The following is a 21,782-nucleotide window of genomic DNA, read 5'->3' on the forward strand; positions in this document are numbered from 1 at the left end:
TTTTTTTGTTTTTTTTAGATTGCTTTCCAGTTTTGAAAATGTAAACTTGCAGTGGGTTGTTCTTTGGCAATATGAATAAATTATGCAAACGTTTTCAGAAATGTGTTTGAATCATCTGTTGTAACTTATCTTAACATAGAGGGGCCATTTTTACATTTCTCTTTTCTGTATGTTGGATATTGTTGATGCAGAGTTCACTTAGTGTCAGTGATATTCAGTCACTGAGTTTCCCAAAGTTTAAATGGCACAGCATGCACACACAAAAACACACATTTAAGGCTTATTTGGTTAATTCTTGGCTAATATGTGGCTGAACAAATGGCCTGCTTGTGGCCCAGATCTGGTAAACAGGAGTGGACCACCCAAGTGCCATCATTTCAGGTATACATACAAGGTGTCGAATCTGGGCCCGAATTAAAATGAACTGTGGCTCAGATTTGTGCCAGTTCTGCTTCATTTGTTTTGTTTATGGCTGACATGTGGCATTGCTATGGTTTAATTGTGGCCCAAATCTGGCAAACAGGAGCGGACCGCCCAAGTGCCATCATTTTCATCTGGCCCACATACCGCGTGGAATGATGGCACTTGGGTGGTCCGCTCCTGTTTGCCGGATATGGGCCACAATTAAGCCATAGCACTGCCGCATGCCAGCCGTAAACAAAACAAATGAAGCAGAACTGGCCCATATCTGGCCCAGACACCAAAGTTGCTGTGGCCCAGATCCGGCCCACACTTGACACTTTCATCTGGCCCACATACCGCGTGGAATGATGGCACTTGGGCGGTCCGCTCCTGTTTGCCAGATGTGGGCCACAATTAAGCCATAGCAATGCCGCATGTCAGCCGTAAACAAAACAAATGAAGCAGAACTGGCCCATATCTGGCCCAGACACCAAAGTTGGCAAATCTGGCAAACGGGAGCGGACCACCCAAGTGCCATCATTCCACGCGGTATGTGGGCCAGATGAAAGTGTCAAGTGTGGGCCGGATCTTGGCCACAGCAACTTTGGTGTCTGGGCCAGATATGGGCCAGTTCTGCTTCATTTGTTTTGTTTACGGCTGACATGCGGCAGTGCTATGGCTTAATTGTGGCCCATATCCGGCAAACAGGAGCGGACCGCCCAAGTGCCATCATTCCGCGCGTTATGTGGGCCAGATGAAAGTGTCAAGTGTGGGCCGGATCTGGGCCACACCAATTTTGCTATCTGGGGGTTCTATCACCTGCAGACGCGTAATAATCTTCGGAAACACTACCATTTCTCTGTCCACGCTCCACTTCATCTGCTAGTGAATTTAACGCTCGTATCAGTTCTGCCGCCGCCGTGTTTCCTTCCAACACCTCAAAATACGCACCATAGCGTATGTTTACCTGTTGCCCCGCCTTCACGCAGTGATTGACAGGGCGGGGCGGGCACGTGATCGGCTCAGAATGCATTTTCAAATTGCACATTGAATTTTGCTACATTCATTGCGTGACACTTAATGGAAATGCAATCGCAAGTGTCTTAACTGTGAGTGTAAATGCAATTAAGAAAAAATAACATTTAAATTACAATTTTGCCACAGGTTTTGCTTGAACATGTTAAACATATCTAATCATTTCTGTAATACATTTTAATTTTAATTTTGCAACTTATAAAGCATTAAATGTATTCAATGTACATATTAAAACTAGTGTATGAAATGGCAAATGTAAATTTTATAATTGAATTTTCATTTTCATTTTGCACCAAACGTTGCAGAAATGTATGGGAAAATTAAAATTGAAATACAGAAATGCTTTGCCATTTTACATATTGCATTGTCATTTTGCATATTACATTTCAAATTGAATATTGCTACCCATAAGCTTCCATATCATAGGGGTCAGTCAGGGTCAAGATTCGTGGGAACTCGCCATAATAAATAACTAAATAAATAACAACTGTACTTATCATGATGCCTGATAAAGAGCGCTGTAGGCCCATTTCTTTTTATTTATTTATTTTATGTTACTTTTGATGTATGATTTTTTCACCCACTAGCTAGCAGTGACTCTAGGGGGCCCTCTGCTGGCCACGGGGCCCTTTGCAATTTCAAGGGTCGCTTAGTGGCTTGGCCGGCTCTGACTGTAACGTTGTTTTTATGAAATATTAGGGCATATAAATGTTCATTTGCAGTTTAATACGTTGCTTATACAAATAGCCTACATTTTATTTCAACATATTTCAGTCGATTTTTACTCATCTCAGTATAGCAATACAGTTTGCTAAAACATCATCATTCATTCACACACAGAAAGCGATTTAAATTTAAACTTTCTTTTTGCGAGCTGTGGTAAACAGCGCATCTCTGCCGTTCATTCATTCACACACAGAAACGCGATTCACCTGAGAAGGAAAAAAACTTACTACAGTATTCCTCAGCTCAGCGGCTTCCGTTGCTCCTCGAAATCACTTCTGAGGTACATTTTCCATTATTATTATTATGATAGTATTATTCCTCACAGCGCTGCGAGACGGTGTAAACAAGTACAATGAGTTTTCTCGAGCTGATATGGGGGCGTTCACAGGTTTGCGTGGATTGCCTCAGTCATTTGCGTTTGAATAGCGCGCGCTCTCCGTGGGCGGGGTCACATTAAAAATAATTAGATGAGATGAGAACGACTGACATCTCGCTCTTTTCTTACAGATTACATGAACTGAGAATATTTGTTTTTTATATAAATTACTTCATTTAAAAGAAGAGAATTCAAGCTTCATGCCTGTGTGTATGACTGAGTATTCGCTGAGTTATTGTTCATTTTCGGACGCGTTTCAGAATGAACTACACTGACAGAGAGAAATCAGAACTCGCATCATATTTATTTTTCTTTATTTGGCAAAAAGCACAACACTTTGTTTTTATTGTGAGTATACACAAAAATAATACACACTTAACAGAATCGATTGATGTATGAAACTTGTTTGTAAAATCAAAGTCAACAGAGCAAAATGAATCTCTTTTGAACTGATAAAAAAAAAAGCGAGCTGGTATCGCCGGCGATACCGCCGACCCCAGGGGGTTAAGAGGCTAAAAGCAGGTTTAAAACTTGCCCAATTTAAGTCAACAGGGTGCAAATTTTAAAAAGAGGAACACCGATTTTTGTCGTTGTTCTCTGTACTGACAGCACTCCAAATTTACAAAAAAATGAGCTCAATGTTAAAATTGACCGGAGTTCTCCTTTAATTACCTTGTACTCTCACATGTGCAGGTACCCATATGAACCTCAGGATTAAACCCATATTCTGTAATCTAAGCAGATTTATAGGTATTTCATATATTAATTCTTGTCTTCTTATTGACTGCCCACTTCATAAACTATTTAAAGCTGACAGAGTCGTATTGGTGTAACTTCCTCCACCCATTGAACAGCCAACAAAACTGTTATCAGCTCTGTTGTAAAAAACGGATGCATGATTGGTTGTCCTTTTCTGAATGCTGACTTGTAATCTCTGAATATGTACAGCTGCAGCCGAATGTCCTGAGGATCCTTTGACCAATCTGTGAATATATGGAGCATTGAGGAGTATGCTTGATCCAAAGACTGCTGAACAAAAACCTCATCGGGGTCGATTTTTCATTCCCATTAGATAAAATTGTAGATACAAATTAGTTATAAAAGTTATAATAGTTTATAAAAGCTACTTAAATATCCTAATTAAACTGAGGTATAATCCTGGCTTAATCAACCAGGCCAGTGCCTTTTAAAACTGTTTTATATGGATGTCCCGATCTTGTTTTTTTGTGACCCCAATCCAAAAATAAATAAATAAATAAAATCACAAAACACACTTTTAATCAAGGAAGTCCAGTTCTTAAAGTGCTTTAACTGGAGATACTACTGGAGATTTTCTCACTTTCATTCAGTTATCAATACTCTTACTCCCACTTTGAAGTCCAGATTCCTTTTGAGGAAAATCAGCATCATGTTGTCGATGAATCAGTTTTCTTGCCGCTACAAACAAATATTTTGGAAGGAAACTCTAAATATAAAAGGAATCAGTCGATAAAATGCCTAATATTAAAGATGAACAAGAAACACCAAGTGCTCTTTGCCATCACGGCTCTTTATCTGCAGCAAAAGGGCAAATGCTGGTTTATCTGGGCTCATAAAACCATTCAGGCTTGGAGTTAGCATGGCAAGTACCACCGTATGAACACACAGACATATCAGAGACATATCATAAATTATAGTCAGTTGCTGACTGCTAAAATTGGCTTCTCCTTCATCTTGCCTCGGCACTGAAAAGCGTCAGATCATATGCACTCCACTGTCTTCACTCCTATTGGTTGTCACTCCCAAAAGTCTCTATTCATTTGAAACATTCTCCATTATTGGAGATTTTGACTGTCTTCTTCATTAGTGTCCACTGGCTGTCAGTAGCCGAGTTCACATTACCCTTCAAATTGCGCAATATGGAAATTGCGAATTGAAAATACGACCAATGGAAACACGCCAATTTTGCAAACACTCCCATATGTAACCGCACTGGGTAGTACATTAACATTAGCTCAAATGATCTAAAGGGAATTTTAATAATTGATCATGAATATGATTAATATATTGCATATTACAGTTACATTAAATTATCGAAGCTGAAACTAGATCGATCGTATATATGAATGATTACCACAACGGGTTATGGTTCGTCATTAATATATCAATAGTCTGATTTCAGATCGAGTTTATGAGATAAAGGGAATTAATTTAGTTATCAAACAATCTGTTTGTCCAGCAAACGGACGTAAGATTAACTTATCAACTTCTCAATAAAGTTATCACTTCTTATAATTTCAGGAAAAATTGTTTCTGGCCATGAAACTATTCTCCTGTCCTTATAAAATTTAGGTTACTGAAAAGTAACAAATCGTACAGCTCTGTAGCTGGGATCAAACATTTCATTGACTTTGTAATACGAGCATTTAGACATAAGCAATCAGGAATATATTGGATTTTAATACATGCAAAACTACGGATACAGAATTCTACATTTACACACGGAATACATGTAGCCTATATACAAAATACAGAACACATAAACAAATACAAGACTAAACGAGTGACGAATACTAATGAGAGAGAGATTGTGAAAAAGAAAGAGAGAGGATGAGCGAGCGAAAGTGAAAGAGGAATAGGGAGAGATCACAGAATGATCACACAGTATAGCAAAATCACAGACAGTAACCTTCTGAAAGACAACCAGGAATCAAAATCACCTTGAAAAAGGGAATAGACAACCTTAAGCAGCATTTAAATTTCGATATTTGCATGTGGCCTCGTTGTGACTGCGAAAGACGAGTGTGCGTGTGTCGTTCTTTCGGAGCTGGGCGTGTTCTCTCGTGTCCTCCGGGGCGAGCAGACTCGCGCGAAGTTTTAAAGGTTCACCGAACGTGAAGTTACCAAAGAAAGGATTCAGAGTTCATCTCCCTCGGGGAGGGAGAGGCGAATATGAAAAACAAAGACAAAAAACTAAAAGAAAATAAAATAAAACGGAGATGAGAGCTCCCTAAGGAGCCATGGAACCAGAAATTCTCTCAGACGAAGTGCACTCTGTGTCTTTCTGGATCGGTCTTTATGGAAAAGATGGTTTCACGCCTATTTTGCATACACGGACCAATCACTTTCAGAGATTTCCGAGCGGGAAAATTCTCTTTGTCTTGTCAGGAGAACTTATTTACATAGTTTATGATGGTATAAAATTTCGTCATTTCTACCCAGAAAGATTGTACACACAGAACAATACATTTTACTATAATCTCCTATGTATGAGTGGTTCAGTCAAAACAAGACAGTTAAACAGATACCAAGAATGAAATATAAAACAGTTAAGGATACAAAGTTACAATCAAATGCACGATTATAGGCATTTTACGTTTGATTAACACACGATAAAATTGTAGATACTTCCAGTGTGACATGTGAAGACATCTAAGCACAAAAGGAATACATTTACTACATTTACAGGTCCTTTTCATACAGAGGGGTCCGTGTGTGTGTGTTGTGTGTGTTGGAATGTCGGTCGCGTTGCGCTCCCCATTATCTCTCTCGCAGAGGGGGAAGGGGAGAAATGTTGGTTTTAGGTATGGATTTCCCCAAAGGAACGGGATGTGATTCCATTGGGAGAAACATTCTTCAAAAATACATTTTCAGAGCCACACACACTAGAAGGTCATAACTAGATGATCAAAACACAACTAATCAAACATGCATGCTTTAATATGTCACCTACAGATTCTGAATCACTTGTAAACTGAATTAAATGCAGAGGGATGTTCGCGTGAAATGTCTGTTAACCCTCCGGGGTGTCATAAAGCAATCTAAACCCAGCCATGCTGGCACCAGGCCGGTAATTTAGATGCTCGAGAGTCAGGAGGTTAAAAGCTTTAGTAAGCTTAGCAAAGAATGTGTTTAGAAGAAATGTGCTTAGAAAACACAGAGAGTCCGAATTTGTTAATTCAGACCAAACGAACGAATGATTCAATAGCCCAGTCGCTACACATATAATCGCAAAAAGGTTTTGCATTTGCATTTTTTTCAGACAATTCGAAAATGGAATATTTAGCAAAACTGCGATGGAAACCGTTTTTGGGCATTTACAGGTCACCTGACGTAGATGGTGCGGTGTGTTTGGGCAGAAGACGAGACATCTGCTCAATTCTGTAATGAAAACGTGGCTAATGTGTGTAGGCCAGTGGTGAATGTTTAAAATGCCCTACAATCTTCCTCGCAATAGCCAGTGTTTCTGTGATACTGCGCAAAAAAAGCAGACCCTCATATACAACAAGCTGAAGAATGTTTGCCATGAAGGCCATGTTCATTACCACCATACCATCCATTGCTTTTTTCATATTTCTTGCATTGTCTCGCAAAACATCATGGGGGTTTGTCTATTTCCCAAGAGTTCAGCATTTCCTCAACAACCTGTTTAAATGCTCTGCTGTATGAGACCAATGAAACTGATGACAATGCAATATCACACACTTTAAATAAAGGTGAAAGGTGACAAAAAAACTAAATATATTCTGTATACTTTATTCTTACAAATTATACTGTATTAAGCAATTAGTTGTGCAAAACAAGCTATCCAGTTTTATTAATGATTAGGCAACTGTCTTAAAGTAAGAAAGTCATGAAATATAATCTATTCTTGAATAGTAATTGTTTACAAATTTGTGACTTATTATCTGATCAAGTAATGTTTCATTTGATGTCATGTTCTCTTTTTAATGAAAGACATTAGAGATAATGGACAGGAAATCACTGGGAAAACCTTTGTCCCATTTCAGCTCTGTTGACTGTTTTAATATTCATATTTATTTAAAATCACTGTATTGTGGAGGAATTTCTGCAGGAGGATGATGCATGGCAGGGTTGCTGACCACAGATATCTGCAAGAAATATAATATATATGTTCAGCTACCTTGCTTACATATTACTTATTTATTGATATTATTAAACAATTAATGCACCCATTACTTAGCGCTTTGCACACTTCCCGTTCACATATAGTGACACTAACTTCAAATAATACATTTGTTTTGTGGAACTGTTTTTTTTAGTACCGTTTTACACAAAGTCTTAATTAAACTGGGGTTGCAAGCTTCTCTTACCTCTGAGTTGTTAAGATCACGGAAGTGATTGTGCCCAAAACAACAGGGATGTTGAGTTAACACTTGTGGAACAAACGGCACCTTTGGAAAATACACATGTAGAGTTTTATGTCTTCTTACTGTGAAATGCCACACATGCAAAGACACTGACAGACAGTTTCAGTATTACAAGTTTATAGACAATGTATTTCAAATAGAGTAGAAAAAAGCAAAAGACCGAAATCCTTTTGAAATGTCCTGGCGTGGAACCTTATGCTTTCATTTGGATATCTTAAAATAATTTTGAAAAACTGAAAAGCTATTGATATTCTCATGGTAATGTTGCTGTTTTTAAAGCAGTTAAACTTGGAGTTTTGCTATTAATAGAGATGTTGCTGCTGAACACTGTTGAGAGACACACACACACACACACATATTTACATAAAACATTTTGGTTTTACATGGTAAAAGCTTAAAGCTACAATATGTAAATTAACCGCTAGGGGTCGCTAACCTCTTACAATAACAAAGGCGTATATTGATGACGCATTTGCTTTAAGCGGAATTATGGATCTTGTCGTCAAGCTGATGGATCTAATAATGTTTATGGATGAGTGAATACATTGATGTTTTTAACATGACTGTGGTGTGAAGCAGGGCGCGATTGCTAATGAGAGACAGATATCAGCGCCACACGCGAATCCCGCGGATATAAAGGAATGAGGACATTTAATTCTACCGAACTAGATGCAAGTGCAGAATTACTGCTCACACAGGTCAGTTTATTAGACGAATTAAACTTGTGAGGCCACTCGTGTCTCTGTCAAATCGAAGTTAGCCATGTACGTGGAGCTCTCGGCATCTCGAAAACGCCACGCTGATATTGATCCCCGTTTTTAGTTCTCCTTTTGTCCCAAAGTCTGCTTGCCATGGTTCAACAGTGTGAGCGTGCCGCTAGATGTAACGCAGTTGTCCACGTCTGTCGCCATGGTTACTATGGCAGTACGAGCAGAAACCGAGGGTAACGCGGATATGACGCCATTGACTGGAGACTCCCTCACACTGCTCACACATCCCGTTTCCTTGGTTAAAATCTGAATTTTCTCACGATTTAAAAATTGTTGGAAACATTTGGGATATTGTAAGTAATCAACTAAACAAAATATATAACACTGGCCTAGTGGTTTTTGGATATTTTACATAGTTCACTTTTAAGGGTTTAAACATTCAAAAGTGAAGAATTTAAGAAATAACTATTTGTATTGTAAGTTGTAGTACTTGTTGGTTCTTGTAAAGCGTGAACCCAAGTGTAAGCACCCAGTAAGAAACAATTTCCATTCCATATCTGAAGGGGTTTAGCTGACAAAAACGTTTGTCAAAGACTTGGCGCATCACTCACCTGTGGAGAACAGCAGCAGGCGACTTTACAGGCAAATGCTGACAGACAGATGGAGATGATAAACTGAAGGAAGGCGAATATCAATGATACACTACTGATTCCCCAGAAGAGAGTCTGAGAGAGAATTCAACAAAAGCACAAATAATAATGACAAAATAAATTGCAATAGCAAGAGATCTATAAACTACTTCTGAAATGTTGGAACAAAGAAGTGACAGATGAAAGGAGATTAAGACTTGACTTTTGACAAGTGTACTGAGCACACAGTGATCTCACTGTAATTACTAAATAAATGTGAATATAAAAGTTGGTAACATACCTTATACTTGTCCTCAATATAATTACAATTATAATCATTGCAGTAATTGTTGAATGGCCCTAGACCCAAATCCAATGAAATTATGATAAAGGAAATGCCTGCAGTTATAGCACTGAAAATGTTCATTCCAAGTGAACCTTTCACCTATAGGTAGAAAAAAAAAAAAAACTTAAAAATGGATTAATAAATTAGCAAGAACTTTAGTTTGTTAACATAGATGGAAATGTTTATGGAGTGTGATAAAAATACACTACTTATATAAATAAATAAAATATACCCCCAAGCATCAATGATCAGAGTCCAAGCTCCAATGGCTCATGTGGATGATTTAGGGATATGAATGAAAGGTATCTAATAAATACATTATTAAAAATACTGTCGTTTTTACAGCAAACAGTATATAGTACAGTATCATCCGAGCAGACATTTAATGGCGACTCAGCACTTTGTTTCTCGTGTTTTGGGGCTAAATTCTATCACTTTGTCTGAGAACTGATCTCTCAAGAAGACGCCATCAGTTTGATGACGTCACCGGAAGTCCAGAAGTATTTATCTTAAAGGTAGGGTAGGTAATCCTGTTCAGAAACACTTTTTTTTATACTGGGTGAAATGGTCCTTCCATCCTGAGAGTAGTCAATACATTATGTGTTCAGAAAAAGGAATGAAAAAAATCAGACCTCTGTAGCAGCTGCAGGACAGTAAAAACTCTGACCAATCACTGCCATTCGGTGCGAATGTAAAGAACCAATCAGGTGCCTTCATGTCTCGTGCCCGAGCCCCACTGCGCGCGCTGCCCTGCGTGCACTCATCACATGTCACCGTTCCCGGAAATATTCAGCTCAAAGCACCTGCATATGCAGTCAGCGAAGGCAAACAAGGCAAAAACTACTTCCTCGGACCCTGCCCGCACTCTTGAACGACCTCCTCTGCTTCGCCCTCAACCCCGGACCTGTCCTCGAACCGACGATGCGGTACTTGTCTCCGGACTCGGAGTGTACGTTAGTCTTCATTAGAGTCAACAATGTTTTCATCGTGGAAACTCTTACATGCAAAACACCGTATATGTTATGAATCTTACACGAAATTCACCTTCATCACAGTGTAACTGATGGTAATGGAAAAACGTGTATCAATGCAACCTGTTTTTAGTTTTGCCTTATAAATATAGCTCGTTACCGAATGAAACTTTACCATTATCGATATGCTAGCTTGATAATGAGTACTAAAAGAAATCTTATTTGTTTATATTCATAGTGATAAAGTTAGGTATTTTATTACATGTGATTCTGACATGATGTCACTGTATGTACTGCGCTCCTTCCTCTCCACTCGTCTCAGGTAATAAATGCGTCTTCCAGCTGAGCCTGAGCGTTTGGCGTCGCGTGTTCATGTGTTTTGGAGGCGTGGCTTTGGAAGGAGCTCAGAAGGGAGGGGGTGGAGTGAATGGAAATAATGAGCTGTGTTTATTGCAGATTAAAAGGTCTACAGTCACTCGATTTTTAGATTTTCTTTTTCAGACTACTTACATTTTAATTATGTATTGGTATATAAAGACAGTTTAAACAAATTTGGAATGTTTTTTTTTTTTAGAAAAATCCTACCTACCCTGCCTTTAAGGTCCTTTTTATTTGTATTATTTATTGTATAATATGTGTGGCCTTCTAACCTTTTTAAACAGTGCATTTGTGTGAACTGTTGGGCTTAAACTGTAATGTCAACACAATAATAAATACAATATCAGCTCAAAAGGTTATAAACAAAATTTGGTGCACATACTAGTTTTTACATTATGTACATCAATATGTCAATTTTCATAAAGGTAGGCCATTCAGATTTTGCGTTATTAGTCGCTGAAATTTAATTGGCTGCTAGCGGACATGTTTTTTTTTTTTTATGTAGCCGAGTCATACTATTGTTATGACATCCACCAAAGAAGATTCAAATCAATTTTCAACTTTACAGATCCTTCAGTTACAGTGATAAGGACTTTAAGTTGTAGCTCAAATGTTGTGTAGTTTATATCTATTCAATTTTCGGTGTTGCGTTCAGGAGATACATATCAGTTTCTGGAAAATGTATTAATTATTTAATACAATGTATTGTATTAATTGCCAGCAACCTCCCTAAATGCAATGAGAAAAAAAATTGTGAAGATTGGACCAACAGTTTCAAGAGTTTCAGAACATTTAAAATGGCAGAAATGGAATGAAATCGGAAATATAAATCACAAAATCACTGCAGAAAATCAGTACAAACACAACAGGGTTCCAGTACCTCTAGTGCTTAAACCCCTAATAATAAGAAGTGTTGTCTACATACCAAACACAAACTGGAGGGTGAATTCAGTTTGTTTTCTGCAGCAATGCAGAGTGAGCCTGCGGAAATGTACTGAGAGCAGAGAGAAAGACAAAAGTCAAGGTTTCTATTGGAATATGTAACTTGCATTAAAAAAGACACAACACTTAATTGTATAATTGTTTCTTACGATGAGAGATCCCCAGTAAGGAATACCACTAAAGACAAAGATGGAATCTGCAAAAAATGTAGACACGATTCCCAACAGGAGAGTCAACAGACCAATCATTATCTGGACAACCTGTGAAGGACAAGAAAGTCTTTTATAAAGTAAAACAGTATCACATTTTGGGGAACAATATTACATGAACAATATACATTTATAGCAGCTGTAGTTATGGATTTATGATTTTACTACAAAAATATCTAGGTCACATACTGATTTGTGGATGAGCAAATAAAAAAAAAAAAAAGAATTTTATAGTTTGCAAATCCTAAAACTTTCTTCTCTGTGAATTATACACTATAAATGTATACAATTTTACTCTGTAAAGTATAGTCATGAGAAAGATGGCACTGAGCAACATGCAACACTTTTTGTTATTTTGTGTTTCTAGTTTTGTTTTTTGTTTTGGATGTCAGCAGTATTATTATGTATGACTGCCATATTATTATGTATGACTGCCAAACCCTGTTGGATATAAGATCAATCATCAGAACTTGGGAAAGTTACTTTAAACCATCGTACGATGACCCTACACTCGTGGACGCACATGTATGTAACTTTTCTACTCTACTAATGCATAAAAATACCATAATATGTTTGCAGATATTTAGGAAACATGCTGAGTTCACATACTCATTTTTCTGAAAAACACTTCTACAGCCAGTTATTCTACTTATTATTTTACACGTTCTATGTTTTAATGTCTGTTTTTGTTTTGGTCTGTGTGATCTCGCCCACCGACACCCGGAATGCCAGTTGGCAGGAAACAGCGTATTGCAGCCTTGAAAATAAGCAAACAAACTAGGTCAGATATTGCAGATTCCACACAACCTAAAAGCCTCAATATCCATCTAAAATTTTCAATGAACGAGTGCATATTGCAGATCATATTAAAACACTCATAAATCAACTCATCAACTTACAGTGTAGAAGTCTCCACGTTTTTCATTGTCAATTGCGCTCGTTCCTGTTGCGTGTTCTCAAACTGGCAAACCACGTGAGCGTCGAGTCTGAGGAGGAGGGGCCGGGGGAAACAACGATCTCTGATATTTTGAATTTGGACTGCAGTACCTGTTTCGACCACTGGCTGTTATTCTTACAGACAGCACCTTTAAAGTAAACAACCGAGCGTTCCCAATCACCCGGACCGGCCGCTTGCACAAGCATCGCCAGAAAAGAGGCAGGTGAGGTTTTTATAATTGTAGTTATGTCGCATTATTTATTCTGCATTGCTGCTAGGATCTATGCACACAAGATTTTCACTCATTGTACGCTTGTGTCAATGATGTGACAAATTAAAGTAAATAAATTATCAACCTGATCTTATATTGCTATCTTAGATTGTCACCAAGGCAATAAGTCACATTCTTCAATAAAAAAAAAACGTGTATGCTTTGTTCATGTGTGCACCACTCTCTTTTTAGAATTCTTTTTCATGTACTTTCCCTTACCTCAGACTGAAATACCACATACAAATTATACAATTATTATGAACAATTTCTCACCCCAAGGGCCTTTGGTTGGCCTTTCAGAAAAGGCTGAAGTTCATGAAGAGGTGAAACTCCTGCTAGCTGTTGTCCATAAACAGGCACAGGAACATTTGTCCCAGTTCCAGCTGCTGGTGTTTGTGTCGGTGGTTGAAACTGGATGACAACCGTCGAAGAGTTCACGGGTATGACAGTGTGAGACATTCTTCTTTCTGAATCTGAAACTGACCTGTACAAAATCATAGTAAATTGAGACATGTAAAGGATATGATTATAAAATAGATTTTGAAGAAATTGAAGTGGTCTTCATGCTGTTGAAAAATCTATGAATGCAGTTATGTCAATAGTAGATATTACCATAGGTTCAATTATTGTCATCAACTAGAATAACTCTATTAGACTTTGAAAACAGAGAATATGATATATAATATAATATAGATCATCAGTGCAAGTATATAATTAGTTTTTTACCGGAAAGAAATCTTGGTTTACCGCACTTTGCTCTGTAGTTCAGTTCACTCTTCTGAGATGTAAGCCAATATAAGTAAGATGTCATAAGAGTAACTGCTTATACTCTTTCCCAGAATAAAAGGGAATCAGGTGATGATCATGTGGTTGGGAGAGGTGGTAAAGCTGGCCCGCTCATAAGATAAGAAGTTTAAAAACCACAAAAGACAATATTTAACTGAAGTATTCATATATCACTGTTATATAACATTAACAAGTGCAAACAAGCTTTTGCATATAAATGAAAACTGTATATTTTGTATTCACTGTTTCCAGCTGACCTCATCTCAAGGGGAAAACAACTTCCAGATAGATAAGTGCCATGTGTATCCTGTGTTTTTGCGTCCAGAGACTTATTTTGATATATAAACTACTGAAAAATCCCACATTACTGGTCACCAGCATAAGGTATGTTTTGCATGCTGGGACCAGTATAGGATTCTGGTTGCTGGCTTGCCATTGACTTTGGTTGAGTTAATTCTCTTTCAGCAATTGTTGAAAGTGCTTGCTATTACTATTTTCAATATGTCATACTCCTGACTGCACTCACATACATTTTACTACGTGCACTTTTTGGAATCAGTGACTGACTGCTGGATTTTGAAATATGTGAGTTCCTAAATGAGTATTTAAAAACAGCATCTTTCAGTTTTGAACTTTAATTATCAAGTTGATATTAACTGTCTGATTGAAAGAGCTGTTCTCATATTCACCCGTTATTAAACAAACCGCTTATGATTATGCTTTTATTAGGCTTTTTTTTTTTTTTTCTTGTTTTGCAATGTGCACAAGATCTTTTTAATTGATTTTAACTGATTTGTGTATAGATCCTTGTGTAACAGGTACAGAAAGTGTTCTGTTAAAACATATGTATTGATTGTTATAATTCTCACAAAATTGTTTTTCACATGCACCTGATATGATTGCCTAAGTGAGTTGAGTACGTTTCCCCTTTAATTGCTGTGATGTCATCATGAGCCTACATAATTTCCTGTTTTGCCGCCACCTCTTCCTCTTGACATTGTTAATGCATGGAAGAGGTGGGTTATTTTTGGCTCCTGCTAATCCTCAATAATCTTTATTTTAATCATTGCTTTTATGTCTATATCTTCATTGCAAATTATGTGTATTATGTTATTTTACTTACCTGTGTGGTTATTTTTGTCATTTTGCCCAATTTAAGTTATATTTGTGTCTTTGGCCTATATGTGGAGATGAAAAGCACATGGTAATTAAATCTACGTCACATTTGTTTTGTGGAGCAAAATAAGGGTGATTGTACTCAGAGGCTGCTTTTATTTGTTTTACATCAGATCTCAGAGAGTAAAACCCAGTGAAACCGCCGCCTGTTGTCCCGTGTCTGTCTTCACAACGCAGAAAAGTGATTTTATAACTGGTGTCGCGAGCCACCGGTTACACGTGGTGCCATAACCCTTCGGATTTCGCATGATCGGCTGATTACCGATCGCCGGAGCTGCTGCTTCAACAGACGACGGTGTGCCGTGAAAGATCGCTGGATGTGAGAGTGTTTCGCTGATCGCGGAGGCCGCAGCTCATTTAATCTCGTCCGATCTCGTCATCAGTGTTCTATCTTCTGTTGCTCATATCACAGACGGTAAAGGTTGAACGGTTGCCTTTTACGAGGTGTGATGAAAAACTGTTTAGATTTTTATTAATGACGATCGCCGTATGGGCTTTGATCTGTTAGAAAAAAAAGGGGGAAAAAAACGTTTCTTTTTTTGCTGCTGCACGCTCCTCAATGACAGTGTTTTTGTGATCAAAACTGGATTTTTTTTTTTCTCTCTTTCTCCTCTTCTCCGTGCAAAGCTGTATTGAACTTTTTTTTTGCGCTGCTGCACACTCGATGACTGAGTGTTTGTGATCGTCACATACTTTGTTTTCCTCCGTGAAACGTCACACTGAACTGTTTTGAGAGTCTAAATGAGTATTTCTGCAAACTACACTTATCTGCATATTAAGTGATTTCAGTGTTTTGGTCTTATTTCTTTCTCATTTTCTGAAACTGTTATTACATTGATTTATTTTTATTTTTTTCTCTATTCAAACTGAGTCATGTTTGAGGACACTGTTAGTCAGGATAATTATAGCCCTGTGCAACGGCCTAGTGCCATGTTCCCAGTAGGCAGGGGTAGTGGGGCTGTTCTTAATCGTCCTGACAATATGTCTGGAGTTTCACCTCGATGTTTTGGGAGAGGGAGGACATTCTTTAATGCAGAAATTGACCATGTACTTACATCTGATTCAGCAATTGGTGCCTCTGTGAGCCCCGCTGCTTGTTCTACCCCTTTTGCACGACCTAACACTGATCGTGCAGTTACCCCTGAGTCTTTGGGGAGTATTATTTCTGATTTGGCACAGAAAATTGGTGAAAGCATTTCAGCCAGTCTCAACTTAACGCAACAGCCCAGCCCAGTGCAATCTAAGTCAAATGTACAGCATTCAGGCGAATGTTTTGATGCTTCTAATTTGAAAGTCATTGTCCAACATGATGTTGCGCCTCCACCGTTCTTTAGAGGTGATCAAAGTGATTCATTTACTGTACATGAATGGGAAGATTTGATGTACAGTTATTTGAACAGAAAGAAATGCACTGATGAAACTGCCTCTGATCTCATTTTGAGCAGGTTAGCTGGAAAAGCGAGAGATGTAGTCAAAGTGTCCTTGCGCAGCTTCCCCGGGCCGACTGCTGCAGTGCTCCCCACCACCGTGTTCGATATACTGAAGCGCAATTTCAGTGAGTTGATGTATTCAAATATGCCTATGTCTGACTTTTATAACACCCTGCCTAGGGCGGACGAGAGCCCAATGGACTACTGGATACGGCTCAATAAGGCGATTGATGTGGCTGATGAGTGTTTGCGTAGACGGAACAAGTGTGTTGAGGACCCTGCTACTGAAGCTGTTATGATGTTTATCTCACACTGTCCAGATCCTGGCCTTGCTTTGTCTTTTCAGTTCAAGCCTGCTGAACAGTGGAGTGCTGCTGAAGTTCAAGAGCGACTGGATAGTCATCGCAGGACTCTGAAGATAGCTTTTGCTAGAACTTCACGCTCATTGCCTGTGTCTGCTTGCCATCAGAACACTGTAACTGTCTGCGACGATTCTGTGTCAAGTTCTCCCAAACAGCCTGAACTGTCAAGTCAGATACCAAGTTTAACTGGTCAGTTGAACCCCAACGCTGCTCCTTTTACTCCTGATGCTAGTATGCAGCAGTTGGTTGGCATGATGGACAAAGTCTTATCTCTCTGCACTGCCTTACTGTCCTCGTCCACCCCAAACTGTCCTGTCAGAACTTCAGACCCCAAGCCCAGTCTGAGCTCAGCATGTAGAGTATGTCAATCTAAAGAGCACACTACACATACTCATTGTATGCGCCAGAGGCTTTGTCGTAACTGCTTCAAACCTGGACACTTTAAGAGCAATTGTCCTAGGACGACAGGCCTTGAGCTGCCGCCTTCAGCCATTCAGTTAAACTAAATAGCCCATGTGCGGAGGGGGATAACATGGGCAGTGGCGTATTTCCCCCAAAAGATGAGTCAGACCCACATGAGATATTTGTAAATAGTTGCAAGTTGTTGCCACCCGACGAAACTGTGTTGTATGTGAGATCTCAGAAAATTGATGGAGCTAGTGAACTCTTTTATGCTCCTGTGACTGTCGGTGGCCAGTCCGTGCTGAACGGTATGTTAGATTCTGGCAGTATGGCTTGCACACTGAGTATGGAAAGTGAATCCAAGTTGCGTGCCGATGGAGTTCTCCCTCAACCCTCAGTGATTCCTGGTAATGTGGTCCTGGTGGGCTGCGGTGGTCTGACTACTCAGCCTAAGTGCACATATGACCTGGAAATCGAAGTCTACGGGTTCAAGTTTGTCGTGCCAACCTTAGTAGTGCCTGGACAGAAGGATGAGTTCATTATCGGCAGTAATGTAATCAAATGTGTGCTTCAGAAGATGAAAGCCGAAAAGAGATACTGGGAACTAATTTCCTGCCAAAACAGCAACCCTGAGTGTGAAGAATTTCTTGAGCTCTTGAGCGGTGTTTCTCGTTGGTCTGGTCCCCAACAGCCCGCTAAGCTCAGCACAGTTAGGCTTCGTCAGGCCGTTACCTTGCTTCCCAGGTGTGAGCACCTTGTCTGGGGAAAACTACCAGCTAACACTAATGTCTCCCCAGGAAGCTCCGTCATCGTTGAGCCCACTACGTCACGTTCAGTGCCGCGTCATGTTCTTGTTGGACGTGTGGTGACTCCTATGTGGGGTGATCGATGGGTGCCGATGAAGATCTTAAATCCCACCCAGTCTCCAATCACTCTTCGACGTAACGCTAAGCTGGCTGATGTGTCTCCTTGTTTAGCAGTGGAGGATGTTACAGTGTCACAAGATGTGTGCAAACCTCAAGTTTCTGATGCAGCTTTCCCCAAGTCTATTCCACCTGTTGACCCTGTGCGGTCACTGCATGAGTATGGTTTGGAGGACATTGATATCGAAAAGTGTGAGGTCTCAAAGTCATGGAAGGAGCAGTTGACGAGTCTTATCGTGTCCTATCAAGATGTTTTCTCCAGAGACAGACTCGATTGTGGAGAGGTGAAAGACTTTGTCCACCGAATTCATCTGAGCGATGAGCGTCCGTTTCGCCTGCCATATCGCCGAACCCCTCCTGCCCACTACCAGAAGTTGAGAGAGGTACTTTCTGAAATGGAAGAGAAAGGCATCATTAGCAAATCCGTCAGCGAGTATGCATCTCCTTTGGTAATGGTATGGAAGAAGGATGGATCTCTCAGAGTCTGTACGGACTTTCGCTGGCTTAATGCGAAGACCATTAAGGATGCTCATCCTTTGCCTCATCAGGCAGACTGCCTGGCTGCTCTAGGAGGCAATCTTTTCTTCAGCTCTGTTGATTTGACGTCAGGATTTTACAACGTCCCGCTCCATGTTTCTGATCGTCATTACACAGCATTCACAACACCAATGGGCTTGTACGAATACAACCGTCTTCCCCAAGGCTTGTGTAACAGCCCAGCATCCTTTATGCGCATGATGCTCAGTGTGTTTGGAGATCTAAATTTTTCTAGCCTCCTTTGCTATCTAGATGATTTGCTGGTTTTCGCCCGCTCTGAAGAGGAGGCTTTGAAACGCTTGGAAGTAGTGTTTTCACGGTTGAGAGCTAGTAATTTGAAGTTGGCTCCGAAAAAGTGTCACTTTCTCAGGCGCTCCATCAAATTTCTGGGCCATGTGATCAGCGGATCTGGAGTTTCCGTGGATGAAGACAAGGTAGCAGTCATTTCAGCCTTTCAAAAGAATGACCTGATGAAGGAAGATAATGTCACACCTTCGCCAAAGAAACTAAGATCATTTCTGGGCATGGTTTTATATTACCAGAGCTTCATCCCTGGCTGTACACGTGTCGCAAAACCATTGTTCAATTTGACGGCCGGTCAAAAACGTTTGGCGAAAGGCACAAGTAGCCGTAATCGATCTGGCACTTATCGGGAGTTGTCTCCCCAGGACTGGACTCCTGATTGTGATGTCGCCTTCGAGGAGTTAAAGAGAGCCCTTGTCGAGAGCGTGGTCCTGGCACACCCTGACTTTGAGCATCCATTTATTCTCTGCACTGATGCATCGTTGGACGGCCTAGGTGCAGTACTTTCTCAAGTTCCCAGTGGTGAGGACAAAGCACGTCCCATAGCCTTCGCCAGCAAGTCTTTGAGCCGCAGCCAAGCCAATTATCCTGCACACAGACTAGAATTCTTGGCCCTCAAGTGGGCAGTGTGCGATAAGTTCAGTCACTGGCTTAAAGGTCATGAGTTTACCGTGTGGACGGATAATAATCCCCTTACCTACATCTTGACGAAACCTAAACTGGATGCATGTGAGCAGCGCTGGGTTTCAAAACTTGCCCCGTACAACTTTAAGATCAAGTACGTTCCTGGAAGGTTGAATGTCGTGGCGGATGCACTCAGTCGTGACCCGTTCGTCTATCCAGTGAGTCAGCGACTTCTGTCCGAGCCTTACTCTGAACAGTTGAAGTATGTTCACAGTGTGGACGATGATTCTGTACAGAAAACATTCCATCTCACGTGCCAGCCACAGACACTTGAAACTGAACTCAATCTAAGCTCTGAGATCAACTCTTCCATGACTTCTGAGGATGTGTCGTCTATCTTGTCTGTCTGTGATGATTGGGATTCAGGAGCTGCATCCAGAGCAACATCCGTGGGTGATCATTTGACTTCTTTGATTCCCGACTGTCAAGACGTAATCCATGCCTTTCCATTGTCTGAACTGCAGTGTCAGCAGCACAAAGACGCAGTTATTTCGAGGGTGGCTTTCTATGTCAGCAGGAAGCGCAGACCTACCAGGCGTGAGCGTGCGAATGAGGATTTGCTAGTTTTGAGGATTTTGAGGCAGTGGGAAAAACTCTGTTTGCTTCATGGCATCCTGTATAGAGCTGTCAAAGATCCACTCTCTAAGCATAAAAAGTTTCAATTCGTCCTGCCTGCCTCTATGAAACAGCAAGCACTCTCTGGTGTTCATGATCTGGCCGGTCACCAAGGTCAGCCACGTACCCTGTCTTTAGCCCGCCAGAGGTTCTATTGGCCTGGGATGGAACGTGATGTGCGTGATTACGTCAAGACTTGTGTTCGTTGTGTCCTGAGTAAAACTCCAGAGCCAGCAGCAAGAGCGCCCTTGGAGAGCATCAAGACCACTGCCCCATTGGAGCTCATCTGTATTGATTTCTGGTCTGCTGAAGATAGGAACAATAAATCTGTGGATGTCTTGGTAATTACGGATCATTTCACCAAGTTAGCTCACGCTTTTCCTTGCCGAAATCAATGTGCTAAAAGTGTTGCTAAGAAACTGTGGGATGGCTTCTTTTGTATCTATGGATTTCCCCAGCGTATCCATTCGGACCAGGGAGCAAATTTTGAGAGTGAGCTGATAGCAGAGCTTCTTGATATTGCCGGTGTTGACAAGTCACGGACTTCCCCGTACCACCCAATGGGGAATGGTGGAACTGAAAGGTTTAACAGAACGTTAGGTAACATGCTGAGATCGCTTCCACCCAGATCCAACCAAAAGTGGCCACAGTTGGTACAAACAATGACATTCATGTATAACTGCACTGCCCATGAAACAACTGGGTTTGCCCCTTTTTACCTGATGTTCGGGAGGGTGCCGAGATTACCTGTTGACCTTATGTTTCAAAGCGTGCTTCGTGATGAGTCAATCTGTGATTACAATGACTATGTTCAATCTCTTGTCAGTGATCTAAAGTCTGCTATGGCGCTGGCCCAAAAGAACTCTACTGCAGAACAAAAACATCAGTCTGATCAGTACAATAAGAGAGTCAAAGGATTGCCTCTGTCAGTTGGTGATCATGTTCTTATTGCCAACAAAGGCTGTAGAGGTAAACGGAAGCTTGCCGATAAATGGGAACCCACCATGTATTCTGTTGTTGCCTCCAAACCTTCACTGCACATTTACAAGATCCGTGACAAATCTGGTCATGAGAAAGTGGTACATCGGAATCTATTGTTGCCAGTTAACTTTCTTCCTTTGCCCTCAACTGAGTTTTCTGTTGGTGAAAGTGCTAGTGGTGGTCCTTGTTCCTCACCTTCTCAATCTGTATGTGATGTGGTTGAGTCAACCTTACCTGTCACTGATGATTTGTCACATGCTGAGTCCATGTCTGTCATTTCTCACATTGCTGTTTGTGATGATGATCGTACTGCTTCTTGGGTCTCATCCCATTCCTCTCAAACTGTTTCTGAAGCACAAAATGAGTTTTCTGTTGACCTTGACACTGTAGCTAGTGCCTTTTCTACTGTTCCTGTTCCTGTTCCTGACAGTTCACGTGATCCTTTGGTTGACCATAACTCTGACGATCGTTACACTACCAGGTTTGGTAGAGTACTTAGAC

General features: G+C 40.3%; 1 protein-coding gene across 3 annotated transcripts in view; it reads right to left on the minus strand.

The window, feature by feature from the left end:
* Positions 1 to 7,247: 7,247 nt before the first annotated feature.
* Positions 7,248 to 21,782, minus strand: part of LOC309496110 (membrane-spanning 4-domains subfamily A member 4A-like) — an 89,239-nt gene continuing 74,704 nt past the window's right edge. Inside the window, exons 1-8 of one of the 3 annotated variants that reach the window (XM_082166104.1) lie at positions 13,809 to 13,928; positions 13,356 to 13,566; positions 11,815 to 11,925; positions 11,649 to 11,717; positions 9,330 to 9,473; positions 9,011 to 9,124; positions 7,633 to 7,713; positions 7,249 to 7,410 (exon numbers count right to left, since the gene is read on the minus strand). In XM_082166104.1, coding sequence (XP_082022230.1) covers positions 7,336 to 7,410; positions 7,633 to 7,713; positions 9,011 to 9,124; positions 9,330 to 9,473; positions 11,649 to 11,717; positions 11,815 to 11,925; positions 13,356 to 13,541 — 780 coding nt within the window. In that variant the 5' untranslated portion in view covers positions 13,542 to 13,566; positions 13,809 to 13,928 and the 3' untranslated portion in view covers positions 7,249 to 7,335. Of the gene's footprint in view, positions 7,411 to 7,632; positions 7,714 to 9,010; positions 9,125 to 9,329; positions 9,474 to 11,648; positions 11,718 to 11,814; positions 11,926 to 13,355; positions 13,567 to 13,808; positions 13,929 to 21,782 lie in introns of those variants that run through there. The other 2 variants (XM_082166105.1, XM_082166103.1) reach the window with 2 other exon arrangements.

This window comes from Leuciscus leuciscus (genome assembly GCF_965113295.1).
Source record: "Leuciscus leuciscus genome assembly, chromosome: 4".
Taxonomy (NCBI): domain Eukaryota; kingdom Metazoa; phylum Chordata; class Actinopteri; order Cypriniformes; family Leuciscidae; genus Leuciscus; species Leuciscus leuciscus.